Here is a 20986-nt window from a genome sequence, read left to right on the forward strand (position 1 = left end):
TTACATAAAATATAGCACTTGGATAATTTTTAAGAGCAGAAAAAGCTATCCTTTCTTACAGCCAAGTCATTAATCCTTATAACATAGAGACTTTCTTAAAAATTAAAACATTCATAAGGTTTGATTGGTTGGGGGTTTTTAATTGATACTAAAAGACTGTGGATAGAACTAAGATGTATAAATTTTAGGGTGTATAAATTAGAAAAATTATGGGGAAAAATTGCATAATTATTTGTCTGTCAATTATATTCTTAACTATTTGCTACTTAGTTTAAAATACAACTATTCACTAAGCCATGGTCTTACAAATACGTAGACATATTTTTTAGTGTGACAAAATATGCATCCCATTGATCAAAAAGTAATGCCAGATAATGCATAAACACTTTTCTGGAATTTGGCCTGTCAGTACAAAGGTATTTTTGCATTCTGATTCATAATGTCACATTTATGGCAGCTTGAAGCTTTTCCTGTTCTTTAAACCTTACTAGCCAGTACTTGGTCACCTTCTGTGCTATCTAATAAGTAGACAGGTTCTTTTTTTAAATGTTGCAATGTATATATATCAAGCTAGTAGATCACAGTTTTAGATTCAATTCAGAATTAAACTTTTATTTAAGGAGTTCTTTCATAGCAATATTTTCTTATTCCACTTTCTCAAAAACTGTCCTCCTAACCTATTATGCATTTAATTTAAAAATTTTAATAATGATAATTCAATGGTGAGGTGACTATGTAAGCAATAGATATAACATAATCTTTTGAAATGAAAAATAAATATTTAAATAATATTGAATTGTGGTACAGATAAATTATTTTACTGTAGAATGACCTAATCCCTACAGTAGATGCAGCTGTATACACTGGAATAAAGTATTTTGCAATTGAAATCATTATAGTACATGAGTATAGAAAAACTTTGATGTAACAGATTTTCATTTTGGTTATTCCTAAGTTTTTTATTTTCTTAAATATTGTTTTGCTGACAGAGAATTTGCATGAATTAGTTGTACTTAAGGATGATCGAAAAGTACCTTCATTATCCATTTAAAATATTGTATCCCAAAGATATTTACTCTTAAGTTAACCATGTATTTTAGTGGAGGTTTATACTAAAACTGGTAAAGTATCTTTTTTTTATGCACATGACTTTTGAACCCTATGGGTACACAACTTCTTCTGGATTATCAGAGTGAATAAAAATAAATTTTCAGCTTCTTGCTTTTACTAAAAAAAATTTGTATGTCATGGCTTATTTCAAAAATAAGTCCAGTATTTCAATGATACAGCCTACAAAGCTCATAACCTCTGCTCTACTGCTGTGTTTGTGTCATAAGCAAGTTTTCAGTGAGACTTGGAACAAATATGTTTGCCTTTAATGTGGCGCTTTTGCAAATATTGTATAAAATTAGAATTATTAATGACCAGGAAATAATAATCACAATAATTGGTATCAGTCATAATCAGAACTTGAGTTCCAATTTGAGATTGCCTCAGCTGCCCTTTTTTTCTTCTGCTTGCTATGACTCCAGAAAACTCCAAAGGTTTACATAACGTGGTGATACAGCATTTCAGTTACCAAAAGGCAGCTGAATCAAATTATTTACCACAGTGCATAAAAAGCAAACTCTGAATTTCAAGTGTATCTGAAAGGACTGGAAAATAGCGTTTATGTGGTATGGGAAGGTTACTTCAATGCTTTAAGGAATGCTCCTCTAACTTCATACTTGGAGAGAGTATCTGTGTTTCTGTTCACAGAACAGGGATGAGTTGAAAAACATAGTATGTACTTAAGTGACAAATTGAGGCACTAGAACAATTTTTAAAGGTAGATATTTGCATCCCCTAACTAGTTTAAAATCCAACTTGGAGAATCCCCCCTACCCCCAAAGGAATATCGTCTAGTTTGAACAATATTGATGAAGGATGGAATTTCCAAACCAGTGCTTAGATTGGTCATGGCAATACTTTTTTGCCTTACAATGTACAGCTATGAATTTGATAGATTATGATAATTAGAAAGCTTAAAAATGAGTCCATTCACCATGTTTCCAAGAAGCTTCACTTGTTATTATGGAAATCTTTAATTTAATTCTGCCTGGGCTTGTTTGTTCTCAACAGGTCTCATGTACACTATATGAGGATTGAATGAAGGGAATCAAAGACTGTAGTAGGTTATTACTGATATTGCAGGCATTATTAATGCAAATATCAGCAGAAAGACTTATTATCAAGGAATTGACTTACTAAGTCTTTCTCTTGAGTGCATTTATGTCTCTTATGTCATAGCTTTGGCCTCAGGCAGCATATGACCCTACCAACAGCAAACATATGCGCAGAGCATAGAGTTCAAATATTTAAAGGGACATCATCAACTTGAGGATGCTTGAGTGGACAATCTTGTTTGTACTTGCTATTGTTAAAAGTATTGGAATGGAAAGGGTATATATTCACCCCAATTTTTAGCTCCACTTTTTGTAGACTTCAACGTGTGAATAGCTTATTGAATTTTGTTGGTGGAAAACACCTCTTCTAGTGCATCATGTCACAGTTGCAAAGCTTAAGAGAAATGGATGAAACACAGCAAAGGTGGAGAGAGGCAGGGTGAGACTCGTGTGCCTCATAAGGCACACTGGCATAGCAGGGCACAAACAGGACTGTGCTCCTCTGCCCACATTCAGAGCTGGAGAGATCCAACCCAGAAGTTGACAAGTGTCCCTTTAAGTAGTGCACGTAGTACTAGTGATATAGCTGCTTAGTTGTTTCTTTATAATCCTTGAATTGTGTTTGTATGCGTGTTAATATTTCAAAAGTTTTAAAATCAAGAAATATTTTCATAGCAATTGATGAGTAAACTCTTCACTGTTTTTTATAATAAAATTTTAAAAATATATCGCACTTTCAGAGGAATTCAAAATAAAACTAATCCAGCAGCTTTTCTTACTAAATGCTTGCTTACTAAAATCTCCTCCTATGAAAGGAAAGATGCACCCACAACAATATACACTGTCCTTCTGAGGTGGAGAGCACTGTTTCATGAGCTGTATAAGTTCTAGTGTGTAAGAACTCTATTTTAGCAACAATTCTCCATCAGTTTAATGGTGCCAGTAACTTGTGTGAGGACTCCGACATACTGTCTGTTCTCTTGTCTGCTCCAGCTGTTTCTGCTCTTCACTTCTATTCTACCATATGATAAAGCTGTTATTACATGCTGTCCCAAGGTGGCTGTATTGTAATGCCCATTTCTGTTGATTTCAAAACAATTTTCCTCCTTATGGCAGCACTCTTTATGGAGTTCAAGCATCTTAGATATTATAGTTGCTCTTTACAAAAAGCATGTGACTTTGTTCATGGCTTGCTTCATTTAACACAGTGAACTAAATAAAATAGTTGGTAATCAACTGACAGTGAATGTGGTTTTTCATGAACACAGTGAAAGTTTACTTGCACTGATGTTTTTACATGCCAGGTGCCAGGATGTGCTTTGAAGAAGCATGCTTTCTCTGAGTGTTTTAATTTGAAGTAAAAAACAATATTAACTTCTTTGGTTAATATGTAGCCTTCAATAGAGGCGCCTAGTGGTATGCCTGAAATAATGTTTTAAAATTGTGTTCAGAAATATTAATTATACAAAGCTATTGCTGAAAAGTACAATGTAATGAAAACGACTGTTTTGGATAGGAGTTTTTTCTTGCCCATTATTTGGTAAATTAATTTATTAAGAAGTCAAGAAAAACACTTAAATTCATCAGCTGAAATTTCCAAGCTTTGAAGTTTTTATTAAGTATGTAGTTCCTTAGTTTTGCTTCTAACAAAGTGGCCTGATTTGTCAAGGCATCTGATTATATAGAATCAGGAACAATGAAGGAGACTCAATATCACTGAAAAAAAATGGGCAGATATTTATGTGTCTAGCTTTAGCTGTGCAACTTCAAAAACACTGACCTAGTTTCTGAAGATAGTTTTAAGGCAAAGGTGAAGTAAACATCAGTACATATTTCTACTGTTCTGCAGATTTAGATGAAATAAATAATAATAATTTTTTAAAGCGCCTCTTCTCCCTGTCCTTCAGGTTCCAATTTTCCTAGTATTTAAAAAATAATATTCAAGGCAATTTATAAAGCAGTCAAAACTGACAAGTATTTAGTTTTCTATGTGGTACTTGCTGGATGTAGTCTGCTGAAGTTTAGTATGATATTTCCTCATTTTAACCCTTCTTTTTTGATCTAATTGTGAAGTAATATTTTTTCAATTTTCAATTGCTGTTAGTGTGAAGGTGAAAGTATTTTATGATATCTGTACTAGATTAAACAGAAGGAAAAATCATATTTCAGCACAGTACATCTTTAACTGCAAGCAGTAAAGACTAGGGAACACCCCATGAAAATTGAGTAGCATCATTCTGAATTGGATGCGTTTACATTTGTATAGTGCCTTAAATCTTTAAGCACCACAGAAGTAAAGAATTACATTAGGAATGACAGAGCTTTATGTAATGTTAGAGCCTCTTTTTCCAAGTTACTGAAAATATGCAATATTCATTAAAATCCTGACGTTTGAAAATAAAAGGAGTTGCATCCATAAAAACTGTTAGTATAAAGGTATTAAATCTTTTAGGTAGAATAATATGGTGCCTACTATTGAAAGTGTCACTTTTCTGCCTTGTCATCCATTGTATTATATACAAGTGCAAAAAAAAGTGAGCCTGATTTGTTCTCCTTTGTAGAGCCAGGCCGAGGCCCACTACAAAGGAAGTAAACATGCCAAGAAGGTCAAAGCACTAGAGGCAACGAAAAACAAACCCAAAGTTGGTTCTTCCAAGGACAGCGCAAAGGTTAACACGGGCTGCTCCACCACGCCAGCCACAGCCAACATCTCTGACAAATCAGGTCAATGAAAACTTTTTGTTCTATACATCCTTTACTTTCTCCTTTTTTTGTGTTTGTATGAAAGAATTTGGTTGCATGATAGTGAGTCATATTTTCTAAACTATTTACTATGCTTTCTTGTACAGAGCTGATTTGTTTTGATACTCTCAAATTGCTTTTTCACATCTATGAAACAATTGGTGTTCCTTAATGCTAAAGTGTATTTTTTTAAACCCATGAAATTTACTATTAAAAAGTATGGATATTCTTATGGCAAGAGTGGATGGATGTGGGTGAAGGGTGAATTCTGGGGTTATATATTTAGCTGAAGAAACCTTTGTAAGAAATTTTTCTTTTCTGAATAAGAAAATGTTGCTCTAATAGGAAAACACACCTACAGAAATGTGAAGCCCTAGTGGCCTGGGTATTTCCTGACTTTCACAGCTCCTTAGTGCTTCAACATCACTTCTTTTTTCTTTTTTTTTCTTTACCCTCCAGATGAGTAATCTGAGGAAGGTCAGCAACACTAGTAGCAGTGGAATTGCTTGAGTTTCTGCTCTGTCAGTGTTGTATTACTTGATGAAACAGGAGACTTCCATGAACTCGCTGACAGTGTTATTCAGGAGAAGGCCCCAACTGCTGATTACCCAACTGTCAGTCCAGCAGACTACTGCTGATAAATTTGCTTCTGCCTAGGGAGCCATTTATTATTCTCTTCACCAGAGCTGATCTTGACTCAGATGCCATGAGGTGAATAACAGTTTTTCGACGTGTGCATTAAAAATAACCAAAATAAAATCCAACTCAAAATAAGTATCAGTGACTATTTGTCATCCTGCTGTTTTTACAGCAGCTTCAAAACTATCTGTAGGTCCTTAACAATGGCAGTGAGTGCCAAATTTTGGGTTGATTTACTTAGCAAATCACATTTTAGTTTTGAGAGAGATGAGCTAAGTCCAAGTAGCATCTTCAAGTAAACAAGACATGCTACTATAAAACAGTAGCAATTTGCCATTGATCTAAATATAAGGTGGATGAATGAACTGAAAGAGATTTAAAATATTTGATAAATATTTTGCTCTCTGAAATAGTGAAAATAGCTTTGTTTAAGGGAGCTTACTACTCCAGGTGTACATGGTGAGAACTCAGACAATGGCCGAAGTGAAATATCAGTTAAGACTTTAGAAGATTTAACATGTTAAGAATTCATCTGTGTTAACATAATTTTATGATGTCCTCCCCTCTCCAATGCCAAATGTTGAGCTCCAGGTAGCAAAAGTTTCATCATCTTTTTCAAACTCCATCTTTCTCTTCCAGAAACCACCTGGAGCTGTTTCATGTTTCCTTTGCCAGACTATGAGGTCTGAATTGAATTAATTCTTTTCTTTCCTTTCCTCTGCAATGTATCTAAAATATGCATTCAGTTTTTGATGAAATAATACAACCAGGGAAAAAAAGGGAAACCTGCTCTTGATATTTTTTTTAATTGCCCTGTTTTGACAGTGTGTTGTTATGCTGTTAATTGCACTGTACAAATTAGACAGATTACCATCTGTGTCTGTTGGATTACACCACTGCAACTGTTTCTACATTAAAAACAAATCTCAGTGGCAATTTAGTTAAACACTTTCTTCCCATCAGGAGAACAGTGGGATTCTCTGTGGAGAGTAGGCTCTTCAAAGGCTCTTACTGCTGTACTGGAGACTGTATGGGATGGGATGTTTGGGAGGAAAAAACCTGAACTTGGAGCAAATTTTCTGTATGTATATGAAAAGCTGCTCACAGAGATGGGGAACAACTTGGAGAATGGGGGTTTTACCAGACTTGGAACAAACCATAGTTTTGTTCAGCTACAGTTTCATTTACAGGTACTATTGCCCATTTATTCTTTGACATATGTTTATCTCCTTAGCATAACACTTATTGCAACTAAAGCAGTCATTAAGTTGCCATTGGGTAGTGTTTTGTCTTTTGGAGATGGGTTTTTTGGTTTGGTTTTGTTTTGTTTTGTTGGGGGTTTTTGGGTTGGGTTTTTTTGTTGGTTTTGTTTGGGGGGGGTTGCCTCTTTTGTTTTCTTTTTGAGGTTTTTTTTTGGTTGGGTTTTTTGCTTTGGAGCAAAAAATTAACTTACCATTTTTTCTGAATCTTTTAACACAGCTTTGATTCTCAAGAAATGTGCTAGTAGTAGATATTAACTATTTAGGAACATCTTCTGTTTCCTTAGAATATCTTTAGTACTAAGACTATCAGTTCATGTGTGTATTTGTGGTTTTTTTAATCCTGATTTCCAGAGGAAATGAGATTTATGGTCATATAGTCTATTCCTATCTTTGCTATTTTCTGGCTGTGTATTTACAGTTTTGACTGTATTGCCTAGTGTGCAAAAACAAAAAAAGAGATGTAAAGATTTTAATTGTATAAATTCTATAAATAAGTCCTACAAATCCTATAAGTTTGATGAAAATTGGCACCTACTTAGAAGATAAGTCCTAACTTGTGGTCTATCCTGAAAGATGCTGCCATGTGGATTCTGTTTTCCTTGACCTTCTGACTGACCAGGGACTCTGCCTTCAGGATGGGACCAGTTGAAAGTATATGTGCTGTAGATCTGAAAACATTTCTTTGAAAGTACGTAAACTACATGATATCAAGGAAGACAATTAAATTCCACCACTTGGGAAGCTGTTGTTTAGATATTGTACTTTGGAGAGTTCCTGAGAAATGTTCATTAAGTAGTAAATAATTTCTGGTGTCCTTTTCTAGTGTAGGGAAAAGATCTGCTGTACTTTCATGGGTATTAGTGCAGAAAGGGCAAGGAGCATTACAGTAAAGTGATAATCTGCAATTATTCTCTTACGTAGGTCTACTAATAAAGGGGCACAATGGGCATGAACAGCACCCTTTCTGACGTGCTGTCATTTTGAATGAGATAATGATGAATGATTTGGAGCTCTCCAGACAGAGCAGTTGTTAAACATTGAACTAAAATGTCAGGTTAAGTTTGCTACAGAGCCATGTATTCTTTAAGTCAGACATTGCATGAAGTCCAAAACACTCATTTGTCAGAAGTCCCCCTTGTCAGAAGTCACTATAGTATTAACAGGAAAAATAATTTCACTGTTAGCTCAGCTAGTGATGAATCTTTCAAAGGCAAAACACAAGTTTATCCAGTCCTTATTTTTCAAAACGTATGATGCAGTGGTCTCTATACAGCTGTTCCTTTCAGCTTGAGAAATGTGGCTGCTGGTAGAGCTACAAAAGTTAAATTAATCTTTAAGGTTTTTTGGGATATTTCCAGAAGAACGTGGGCTCCTGTAGGCAAAAGTGGCCTCAGCCAAATGGAAAGGCGTGACTGTGGTCTGAGCATGACAACACCCACATTGTGAGAGAGAGTTCTTCCCTGCTATTGTTAATAATGCAGTGTGACTTGGAAATGGCATTTGTATGTTGATCATCAGCAAACATACAATGATAAAACCAAAGTACTTTAAATGATAAAGCCAAGTGGCTGTACGCTAAGTGGATATCAATAGGTTTAACTGAACAAGTTTGCACTCTAACATTGTTAGGCTATGTGATCTCTTTGCCTAAGCTCTCACCTCCTTGCTGTTCAGAAAATACATATTTATTAGTACTAGTAAATACCACCACCCTTCCCAATTCACTCTGCAGACAAGTAAAAAAATCACCACAGACTGTGTGACAAAGTTTTTGCTCTCCTACCATAGCTGGGCCATCTCTGCTTGTCTTGATAGGTATTTGCAGATTGGAGGTGGCCCTAGGGGATGACTGTCTCCCACAGTTTCTCAAACCACACAGGAAAAGTCCAGTAATGGCTATGTAACAGTTTTATATGCTAGCAAATCACTGCTGTGAGCCTGCAAGCTTTTTCATAGCTGCTTTGAGATGTGATTACAGAACAGCTGTGTTAATAGCACTGGGAGCTGCTCTTGCTGTGGTGGGTTGATCTTGGCTGAATGCCAGGTGCCCACCAAAGCCACTCTACCACTCCCACCATCAGCTGGGCAGGGGAGAGAAAATATAGCAAAAAGCTCGTGCATCAAGTTCTGTCAAACATAAGGGAAACTTCTGACAGCTTCTCAGAGAAGCCACCTCTGTAGCCCTCCCACTACCAAAGTTTAGCCATGCAAACTCAGTATAGTGGCAAAGATTCTCTTCCCTCCCAGTGGAAGCCCAGGGTTTTCAAGATGGCTACGTGGAAGGATATATACGTGTATGTCATTGCTTTAGGAAAGGGCAAGGGTAATGCCCATAATTTAATAGGGTAATGTACAACATAGTTTAGAATATTTGAAGTGTGGTTTAAATATAGCTCTAAGAATGCAATAGAAGATGGTGTCTGTGACCCCAGGTCAGCATAGTCTAGATGCTTACAGTGATGAATCCTTCAGGAATGCATATGATAATGACTGGATTGAAATGTTTACTTATCAAGCAAAGAGAAACTCTTTGATCCTACTTCTAAATCAAAATAAATAGTTCAAAATTAAGCATACAAATGAGGTGGTATCAACTTCTTTGAATTTTGCTTTGATATGAAAATTGAAAAGTAAATGCTACTCTTTTAAACTACTCAAGAGTCAAAGTCATATTTCAGATTATAAAAGATAATCGTTTTTTGGCCTTTGATCATTCTCTGTATGCTCAGTTGGCCTCATGCCTGTTTGTGAAATGATGGGTATGGGCATTTCAGTTTCAGTCTCCATTGCAGTAGGAGCAGAAGACTCTGCTACATGGGAATAAGCATTTTTAGAGATAAAAACCCTTGGATGAAAACCCATTTTGTTCAGCTGGTACAGGAACAGAGAACCTTACACACCCAACTAGGCCAAATACTAGAATCTGTTTCATATCCTGACCCTTTGTACTACAGCTTTGCTCTGGGGCGCTGTCTCAGGACAGCTCAACAGGCAGTGCACAGGGTCATAGTGATGACATTCCAGCATATGAGCAGTCCCGGGCTGATATGCTGTGTGTGGCAAGAACAGCGGGAAAGGGCTGTGGCTGAGAAGGTTTTTGCCAGCTTCTTGATCCGAAGTGTGTCCTGTAAGAGGTATTCCAGTCATTACAGCTGCATAACTCCAAATAGCAGGAGGTTATTCTGAGGAACATTGTCATGCCAGAGTGTAGCATAGTGTCTGACACTGAGCGAACTAGATCGTATTTGGAAAATAACCTGGACCTGTTGATGGGCCTAATGAATGACTTGATGTCACGTAGACAAATAATAGTTTCTTATATGATCCTTCAGAAGGAGCTGGGAGCTGGAGACATACAACCTCCGCAGCTGAACTGTGCTGTATCTGTCCTGGGAAATGCGAGGTTATTTGTCACACAGATATTTGTCACCATTTTAAGAACCTCAACACTACAGTGATTCTAATTACTCTTCAATTTTATAATTTTGTGTAATGTACCAAATTCCTCTAGACCTCAAAACAGGTTGTGACAAAGTTCAATTTTGAAGTTGGGGCAGGGATAGGGAGAAGCTCTAAGAGAGGAAGAGGACAAGGACGTGTAAGGCACAAATGTCACTGTGCTTTATTTAGAGGTTCTGCCTTATGCCCTTCAAAGATGCTTATGCTTCTCTGGCCTTCTTCAAAATCTACTGATGAGCCTCATCAGTTCTTCACATTTATGCTGACATAAAGAACTCTGCTGAAGCTATACTCTATAAAATAACCATGCATCTGTGTTTATGTGGATTCAGATAGTGCCTGCTAAGCACAGGCATATTTCTGTTAGATAAAGGTATTAGTTTACGGTTTACTACAACTAAGTAGTAAATTCAATCTGATTCAGCCACTAAGGAGAGTCATTTCAAGGGCATTTTTCCATTACATCCTCTGAGGACAGTAAGCTCTGTTCATTTTTTGATTCAGTGTTTCACAGGCTTATGAAGATCCTTCTATATTTCCATCTGTTGAAACCCCAGAACAGAGGTAATTACCTTTACAATTGATGGTATAAAATATGATTAATAAACACTCACAAATTCATTACAGTTATACTGTTGCAAGTACCATATGCATACTTACATCCATGCCACATGCAATGCCCGTACTTGATTTAATAGTAAATAGCTTTTGGGTATTTTCTGGCAGGTAATTTCAGCAGCTCTTTCAGGAAGTTGCTGTTTGGTTTATGCTCTTAGGATGAAAGGTGAGCCAAAAAAAATCAGCAAGTCAAAGTCTGCTAACAGGAAATCATTATAATATGTTGAGATCTTGAAACACTTTCTTCCCTGCCAGCTTTACTTTTCATACTTTTCAAAAATGGATATTCAAAACTCATTTTTCTATGTCTGTCTAAATCTGAATGGAAAACCAGTCATACTGTGCATTTTGCTGTTGATAAGCTCTTGGGAGCTCATGGAAATCTTTGGTCTGTCTATAATGCTAGCACATTTCAAATTCTGCACCTCTACTGAAAACTGATCGTAGGTGCCATTAACTGAGAAACAAGCTCTGCAGCTGACACACATACATTGATGAGCTGTTGCAATTCTTGTTCATACTGGAAAAGGCCAAACGTTTCTCTCTCCAGTTATTATAGCAATCAGAAATACATGAAACCAGGATTTTCTTTTGAAGGAATGGTAAGGTTTTTCTTTTCCTGCAGTAAAATAAGCATAGCTTGAGATCAAAAATATATTGTAAGGTGAAATAATTTGGGGTGTTCTGCTCTGTGCCTGAGCATTTACATTGTGTATCATTAAAACCGTATACCTCAAGTTCTAAAAACGTGAATTTCATAGCATTTTTTACTAGTGCTCTTAAAATGATACAAAGCTTTTCTTTCATCAAGAAGTAGAGATAGGCATTTGTCCCAGCAAAATTGACTCTACTGTTGGTGCTGGATGATGGCAACAGGGCCAGGGATGCTATCAGCTACTGGATTTTTTTTAGCTACATGTATATGGTCATTTAAAAAATCCTTTCATAAGGATTTCACATTGAATCTTTCAGCACCTCTTTTATACTGTGAAGTCAGGCATCTGTTTTCTTGTTTGTTCTGTTAAGGATTGAATATGGACTTGCCTATTGAATATCCCAAGAGGATTTTTTTTTTAATAGGATGATAATGGAATGATAGTGTGTATGAAATAACAAAATAACTTGCTAAAAAGACACCTGCTGGTTCTGTTGGGTTTCTTAGCAACCCTGGGAGAAATAATTTCAATTGTATTTAATATTTTCACACCACTTATTGAAGCAACATATTCCTAAGGAAATAAGGCAATTCCTCTGATACCAGATGTGTATTTTTCACTGGTATCAGAGAATAAATAACAGGATTCTAGTAATCATTTATACAGTTGGTAGCTGAATGAAGTTTTCTCTGTGTTCAGTTGTGTGATGTTAAAGGCTGTGTTGAAGCTGCAAAATTTAAGTTTTCTCCTTTTCTCTGAGCCCTTGAATGAATTTAGTGTCCAAATATGAAAGACTGGGTCAGGACCAATGCTGCTTCACGGTGAAGGGGGAAATATACTTCATTTCCTATAGTAGGAAAATTATTTATACAAACATTAGGCTACTCATTATTTCCTTATTACTTGTTTTCAAGGAGAGTGAGAATATTTAAATGTTGGTTAGACAAGTTATATCTGAAATGCAATTTATTTGTCAAATCCTGAGGGCATGACTGAATACTCACAGTGCTCAGGAAAACCTGCTACAGAAGTGAGTGAGAATGCGCAATAACAGATGTCATTTAACTGAAATGAAGACGAATGTTTCATAGCTGACTTGTACTGCAGTTCTGCCTGGGCAACTACCAAGTGAGTAGTTCAGACACAGGCTCACGAGAATGTACTTGCAGAGTGTGTCAGTTCTCCTTGATTCTTTTATTTAGATGCCCATAAATTTCAGATTAAGTTCCAAAGCACTTCAGCATCTGAGCGTAGAGTTTTAAGATTTTTGTTTTGCACAAGCAGCAATTGAAATATGTTTCTAGTAATATATTTTAGATTCATAAATGGTGGAGCCATTATGTTATTTTTTACAGCTGAGATAATGAACTGAGACTAAGCAGAAGTAAAGGATCTCTGGGCAAAATACTGTATGTTTGTTATAATCTTTGAAAGTTATTTTTCTGAGCATTCCTACATTATTAGAAAGTTTAAAAGACAGTGCAATGCTATATAAAGTTAGCATTCCAAGACATCAGATATAGACGTAGCAGAATTTGGAATGTGAGTATAAAATATTTCCAAAATAATAGATGTCTAGTGTCAGAAAAAGATAAGTTTATGACTAGCAAAAACCACTTTTTTTTCACCCAGAGGAGAGCCATATTTTGTAGCATAGCAAATCTTATGCTGTGTTTCAAGCTTTGCTCACACTATATGAAAATTTTCCAACTCACAAATTTTCCTATTCCAGCCTAAACAGACTGGCATAGCTCAGAAAAGATGAAAGTAAATATGTCTGGCTATAAAGCAACAGGGCCCTGGAAAACTGAGCTTTTGGATGATTTCACTTTATGGATACTCTTTAAATTAGCATTCGCACTTGCTAGCTGTGTTTTAGACCCACATTGTTTTCAGTTGCCAGCACTGTGGTGCTATTGCTGTTTTATGAACAAACTTCTAGTGATAGTCTTCCCAGCCTGTGAACATGTCACTAAAAAATTAAATATTGGCATTGTACACTAGGAAATTGATCTGTATTGGTGTTTGTAGAGAAGTTGATTTTCACCAAAAGTAACATGCTGCATTTGCCACAGTTACTTGTTCACCCTATTAGGTCTAAAAAACTAGAGGAGGAGGCAGCTGGAAATTGTAATAATCTTTTTTTCAAATTAGGAAAAGGGAAGTCTGATATACAATATGCATTCTGTAAAATATCATTAAAGATCAGCAGGTGACATGGAGGCACAATTCAAATGGCCTTAAGTGAGTGTTCAAAGTTTGTTTTCTCCAGACATACTATGTATGCTCCTGCATTTTGGCTAACAGTACAAAATCAACCCTTCTTATTCCTCTAGCTTTTGCACTGAGAAATTGCATTGTGTTGAAGTATTAAGTAAGAGGCTTTTGGAATGTGAGTGCCCTTTGCTGACATATAGCAATTTTGCAGTTATTTTACTATATGTTTTATACATTTGTGCCAACATAGCTTTTTTTTTTTTCCTCCTCTGCTGCTAAGTGCATACAGATATTTCTTGATCTTGTCTTGCATACAGACACTAGCCAGCCAACCTAAACCAATTCCCTAAGAATCTCCAAATGTGATTTATTAAAAATCATAGGCAATACAGCAGGATCACCTCTAAAAACCCAGTGATTGAAGCAGCAGGAACTTTCACTTCAGGAAAGTGTACAAATAGGTACAGAAATAGATTTTGCAGGGCAAGGTTTTACACTTGCAGATCTATGTGTGCTTCCAAATATTTTCTAATTCTCATCAGTCCATTTTCATAAAGATTAAACCCAACCAAAATTGCGAAAGCAAGCTGTTTTTAACATTACGTCTTTATTCTGATCAGCACAAATATTTTCATACTCTGAAGAAAATGCAGGTTCCCTTGTACAAGTCTTAGGTATGCTAAATCAGAAATAAAATATCTAAGAAATTATCAGCATCACTACTGTAACATAGCCATGCAAGCAATACTTCTGAAGTGAAAAAAGATACTTGGGTTCAGCCTGTTGGAGAGTAGTGATGCAGTTAATCAAATAAGCATTCTAGCTACCAAGTTCACCTAATATTGCACAGCCATCCAGACATTTCCTGATGTAGCTTTAGTATCTTGAGAAGATATGTTGCAGCTTATTTGAGGGCACATTTGTGTTTGAGAAGAAAGTTTAATATTTATAGCTTCCATTTTTTTCTCATCTTTGCATAGAGACAAAATTTGTTCTCATCAGAATGTGTCAAACAGATTTATTTCATTATATAAAACATAGCTCTTTTTCATAAAGACTGGAAGTACAAGAAAAAACATTTTACAAAAAGTAACCAAAGGGTTAATAGATACACTGTGCTGTCTGATTTGTATGTAGGTTTGCAGTGGAATTTTTCTAGAACAGAGCCCTACGGGTTTTTCAGCCTCATTTCTCAGTAGACTGCACAACTGGTGAGAAAGTAGGTATTTGTCTGACAGCCATTAGAGTCTCATTATTCAGCAAATGTGCAGATAGAATAAAAAATATTTTTAAGTACCTTATCCAAGTTTGCTAACTCCATCTTAATGAGTGTGAAGAAATAATCTAATGCTCTTTGTTGTTTGTTTTGTTGGGGGGTTTTGTGAGTTGTGCTGAGATGCAGGACAGAGTACTTACAAATCTATAAAGGTTGTGACCACTTGTAACTTAATTGCTGTCCTGCTATTTGTCTTTATGGCATATATTACTCAAAGTGTTCATCTCTTCCATCATATGAAGAACAATTAATTGTGTGTGCGTGAGCTTTATTCCTCTATAATGCTGTAAACCAGAAGAAAATGCTTTCTGTGAATAGCAGTGTTTAGAAAATTGCTTTTCTTACTGGAGCTATTGTCTGACTTTCAATTCAGTAACTTTTCTGCTAATGCACTGAAAGAGGCCCTTCTCTTCATCCTGGTATTTCAGTCAGTGATGATCACCTCCCTTCAAATCTTTTTTCAGGCTTAGGAGATGTACAGCAGCTCTTGTTTCCAGTGTAATTATTTGTGGGTGTTCTCGTTCTGTCCCCAGGCCTGTGTTCCAGAGTAGATCCTAAGGTTTGGTTAGGGAGTCCTACAAGTGTGACTAAATAGGTTTTCCCCATCTTGATTTCATTTTGTTGTAGTTTCTTAACATCTCCCTTAATTACACTCAGCGAGGTGTGCTCTCTCTTTGACTGTGATCTCTCTACTTTAATGGTTTTTGTATTAAATGCTGTAAATTTTGTTACAATATTTCTGTGGTACTGGTTTTTCTCCCTCCAGATTTATGACCTTCACTCTCAAAGCTCTCCATACCTTTGTATACCTTTTGTAATTCACTTCCAAATGTTTTCTTGCATGTCCCACGCACAGCCATTGAAACCAGCTTCCAGTACAGCTTGTTGCTTTGCCTGGACCTGTTTGTGCAGAGTTCTCTGCAAGCAGCTGCAAAACTTGCTTCTTTTATTCTCACCTTTAAAAATTTCTCTTTTGCTGTGATGGACTAAAAAACAGAAAAACACTTGTGAGAAGTTTGACTGCCACAATGATGCCTGTGTCAGTGACTGGTTGTTGTGTCTCTCTGTGGCTTCATACCTGTCTGCAGTGGTCATCTCTGCTCTTAAACTGATCATTTGGTCTGGGGAACAATATCTTCTGTGTGCAGAAAGCTTAGAACAGAGGTCACCTGGTGACTACTGTTCAAGTAACCCACCTATCTTCAGCATTGTTAGTGGGCATACTTTGTGAAGTGTGAGGAAAAAATGTAAATTTGTCACTTTTTAGATTTATTTCACATGTGCCAAGCATGTCAAATTTAAACTGAGATTTTTTTTCAACAGACAAATTTTTACTTTGTGTTTATAGATGTCAATTTAGCTTTACTGATAAGCTTTGCAGCAAGATTTCTTGGATTTTCTAATAGTGTAATTAATGCAACGGATTTTACTTTTTTTACACAGTTGTTTGGGGAAACAGTGGTTAATTCTCTGACAATCTCATTAATTTCCTTTTCCCATTCTGTAATCATTGTATGCTTCAAAGGCTGTTTAATGCAGCCCAATATTCACAGGCATATATGGAGCTGTTGAAATTACAGGGAGAACCTGATAATCTGTTTCACTCAGTACAGCTTTACCAGTAGGGGAGATATGTTTGCTTTCCCTCAAACTCTCTCTTAGTCTCCAAACTCAACACTTCAAACTACTAGCAGCTCCCTGTAGCACAACTTATGTGAACTTAAGGCTATCCCAAGCTGATATTTGCACCACACTTTCTGCATCCCAAAAATAAAATATTAATGTTTACTTTCAGAAATTACTTTTGATTTTAGTTACCACAGGAAGTGACATAGTTAGAAATCAGTTGAACAGGGTCAGGATCAGCAAGCAGTCCTTTTTTCAGAAGGTTGTACTTTCAGCAGTGATGTGGTATTGGAAGGCAACACAATAAATAAGGCTGATTGAAGCAAAGGCTTTGCCCCTAACTGTGCATCAGTTGTGCTCACCAGTTGTATGGCCCTGATAACCATGCAGTGGCTGAGTTACACAGTGTTTTCCTCACACAGCAAAAAAGTGATGTGACTGGTTTAGGCTGGAAATTGCACTGGATATTATGTGGCTCTTCCCTTCATGTTTTTCAAGAAGAAAAGAAGCATAGGTTTTTACTAGTTTCTTACCTTTACAATAGAGAATAATAAACATTTTACTGCCAAAAGTAATTTCACCATTATGCTCTCTTCTAACTTGGCAATGTGCACTACTGTGCGAGCAGGTAAAATAAATATAAAAACAGATTTTTATATCTAGGATGCCAAATTACTGAATCTCACAAAAGAGCTCCAGTGCAGGGTTGTGGAGCAGCAGTGGCCACTTTGCAGTGTTTTTGCTGCCCTTTTGCTGTAAGTGCTTTGTATACAGCTGCTGTTCAGTGCCTGGGGGATGCAGTGGAGGGTCTGGCACAGGGGAAGGTGTGAAGCTGGAGCTGGGCAGTGGGTGGTTTTTAGCATGGCACAGTCTCTTCCCAGTGGGGAGCCAATTCCATCACAGTCAGTGCTGGGCAGCTGTTCTCAGTCCCAGGATCCTTCCCTCTGTGTGCTCAGCCTTCAGCACGGGTTGTGGGCAATAGTCCCAGTTTCGGGTGGAGAAGAGAAGCAGGCAAATGCAAAGCTGTACTTTTTATTATATGCAGACACACACAAAATATGTCTTTTCAGTAATTGAAGCCTTGTTCTGTTACTGGCACAGCAAGAGCAAATTTGTTTATTTATTATATACAGCAGAAAATTTACCTGAGAGTCTTGTAAGTGTTATTAGGATCATAGCAGAACTTCATATCTGAAAGCTTTTAGCATATGCATTGGAAAGGGTTCTTTCAAGTCTATCACATATTGTCTGTACCTTGGATATTTTAATTCTAACTGCTATCAGAACAAGCTGTTGTGGAACAGAACTTTATTGTAAAGACGTTTTATGTATCATCAGTGATAAAAACTGAGCAGATAGTTGTTGTTGAGGGGCATAAGTAGCAATGAACATTTTTGATACTGAAAAACTATCAGATTTCTGGATCTATATATGAATTTTAAATTCACTTTTTTTTATTGTTATCAAGAATGTAAATTCTGAATTAAGGATCTTAATATTATGTTACTTTTTTTGTTGTTGAGAATAGCATGTATGATTTCATCTTGAAGTCCAAATGAAACTTCTTTCTAATGTGCACCAAAGCATCACTCTGACTCAAAAAAAAAAAAAAAAAAAAAAAAAAAAAAAAAAAAAAGGTGCCATTAATGGGTAGGACTTATTGGCTACACCACAGCACCTTTAGTAAGAGTGCCATGACCTGAAAAGGTCAGTGAGTCACTTCAGCTGTACAAGTGAAGCAGTAGAGCCTGTAGGTTTGAACCTATGAAATGTTGCCCTGCAATGTCCTGACTTTGGTACTCGTAATGAGGCAGTACTGATCAGATAAATACGTCCTGAATTTTAACATGGCGCTGACACAAGCATGAGTCAAACAAGCAGAAATATGTGAAAATAACTTCAAAGCAGAATTAAAACAATGTAATGGATGAGAAAAGCATTGATATTACCAAGCCCAAAGCAATACTTAATTAGCTTGCTTTAGTTATTTTCCCTGGGCTCTACTTCAAAATAAATTCAGGCTTCAGTAAGAACCTGAATCATCAATTTACTTTTCTGGAATTAAAGACAGGAATTTAAGACAGATGAAATGTGGTCTTTCTGCATGGAAAAGGAACATAAGTACAGGAAAATAGTACAGATTAGATTTTAAATTAACTTCTTGCACATGAGTTTTGGTCTGAGCATTTCAACCTGACCCTGATGCAGATTGAATCACAGCTACTGCCTTCCGGAAGTAGGCTAGTACTGCCCTGGACCTATGCTTCCAGCTATGCTCTGCTAAGATGTGGAGCAGAAGCTGGTGTGTCTATGGTCTGGGCAGGATGGACTCACCCCTGCACTCGTTTGGGCTCTGCCTGGCTCTATTGGTCTTGACCCAGGTGGAGATCAGAGCAAATCTGAGCCTATTCTCAATAAAACCTTCAGAAATAGCAAGAGGACTGTAATCCCACAGCTGTATCTCACAATTCATATGTATTTTATAAAGTGATGATAGTTTGGAACTAGGAGTATGCATGCAGCCATTAACAGCTGTATTTTTTGATTTCTGTGTGCAGATATTGTTAGCTCTGGTCTATAAGTACAAATAAAAGAGTAGTCGTCTTTGTGCTTTGTATATACACGCAATTTGCATTTCCTGTGCTTTGCACTGTTGAATAGTTGGCATTTCTGTCTCAAACATACAACTGTAAGTAATGGTGTTTTGAATTCTGTGGATTGAAACAATAAGTGGTTATCAAAAGCCCATTTGGAGAAGTGCAATTTTCTGATTTTAGAAGCCAGGAAAACGCAGTTCTGGCCCCAGTGCAGTGACAAATATGCACTTAGCTCCATGTACTTTCTGTGGGAGTTAAACTGTATAATAACCTTACAATTATGATCTTTGAAGATGTTCTGCATTAAACATTTAGAATGGTGGAAGGAAACATTAATTCATAGAGGGGCGTATGTCTCTCCTTATACATCCGCATCGATGAAGAGCTTATTTGTGTCAGGAAGCTTTCCAAATGATGGAATTATTATGTGAACTGAGGTTCTTTCCAAAAGCTGTGATACTGGCAGAATTGAGCCCAGCTGCATGCTGGTAACTTCTCTCTAGTTTTGTAGAAGTTTTCTTGTTAGTGTGCTACATGTTGTATACGCTAGGATTGTTGGAATATGAAAGGTAAAAACACTGTAAATCTGGGGAGAATTATAAAAAACATACCACATCAGCTGTTGGCCAGCTAAGTGAGGAGAAGTGGAAAATGAAATCTGTAATTTTTTCAATCATCTGTTAAATTCAGTGTTGGAAAACCATCACTCTGTGATGGCAATTGTTTGCTCATGTAAAATGGATCTTCTTCCATGTCTTGGGATCCTACTCCACAGACACTTGATGGCAAAACAAATACAGTCTTCTCCCTCTTGCTGTGGTCAGTGAGATCAGTACAGGCAGAGGCTGTGGGCAGGAGGGTAAGCACTGTCCTTGCTACTCAGGGGTGATGATTTCTATCTCCAGGAGGTGTTTCAAAAGCACCAAATTTTTATGCTTACATAAAAAAAATACATGGGGAACAACATAAAAAACCCCAAAGTCAAACTAGAAGTGCACTTGGTATATGTTAACATACAGCTTGCAGTTCTGTAGGTGTATTTTTCCTTTAAGGCCTGAAATGCAAAATACTGTGGAACCTTCCTTTATTCCACTCTGGTTCACATATATCCTGGTGTTATGCCTTTTGCAATTTGGCATAATATTGGATAGAACACAAACAACAACAGCAACAATTCTGTTTTTCAGTAATGTAAAGTCACAAATGACAGCTGTTCAGTATGTTTCATTTGCAATGTTAGCACCTCTGAGAATTTTCCATATTGAAAACTCTTTAATTTAGAATGTTAGCAAATGCTATTTATTGAAACTGTATTTTATGAAGACTCATAAGTCATAAAGTATTCTAGATTTCTGCAGATGTGACTTACTATTATGGAGACTTTAAAATTGAATAGCCTATGAAGAACAATTTAGTATCAGTTTCTCTGGTCATACCCTCAGAATCTGGTTTTAACATTAATTTGGTCATGATAGTAGTCCTTGAACTTGACTATTTTCAATGTTTAATACAGTTCATATTATGTAATTTCAAAGCATTTTTATTATTATGTTAAAAAATTATAGTTATTTTATTAGAATTTTCTTTCTCCTGGTTTATAACAATCTAAAATTGATGTACTGCAATGGACTTCTGGGAAATATGCCAACAACTGTGGGGTTTAGTTTCAGGATGGCTATTCATAGTTCATACACACTTTCACGTATTCTTTTGAGTGGGTACAATCCTG

At 36.4% G+C, this 20986-nt stretch overlaps 1 protein-coding gene across 5 annotated transcripts in view; it reads left to right on the top strand.

Moving 5' to 3' along the window:
• Nucleotides 1-20986, top strand: part of ZNF385B (zinc finger protein 385B) — a 156710-nt gene that overhangs the window by 128672 nt on the left and 7052 nt on the right. For all 5 annotated transcript variants that reach the window (XM_083864697.1, XM_083864698.1, XM_083864700.1 and 2 more), the window contains one exon: nt 4727-4889. In XM_083864697.1, coding sequence (XP_083720823.1) covers nt 4727-4889 — 163 coding nt within the window. The remainder of the gene's footprint in view (nt 1-4726; nt 4890-20986) is intronic.

The sequence above is a fragment of the Zosterops lateralis genome (genome assembly GCF_965231275.1).
Source record: "Zosterops lateralis genome assembly, chromosome: 7".
NCBI lineage: Eukaryota > Metazoa > Chordata > Aves > Passeriformes > Zosteropidae > Zosterops > Zosterops lateralis.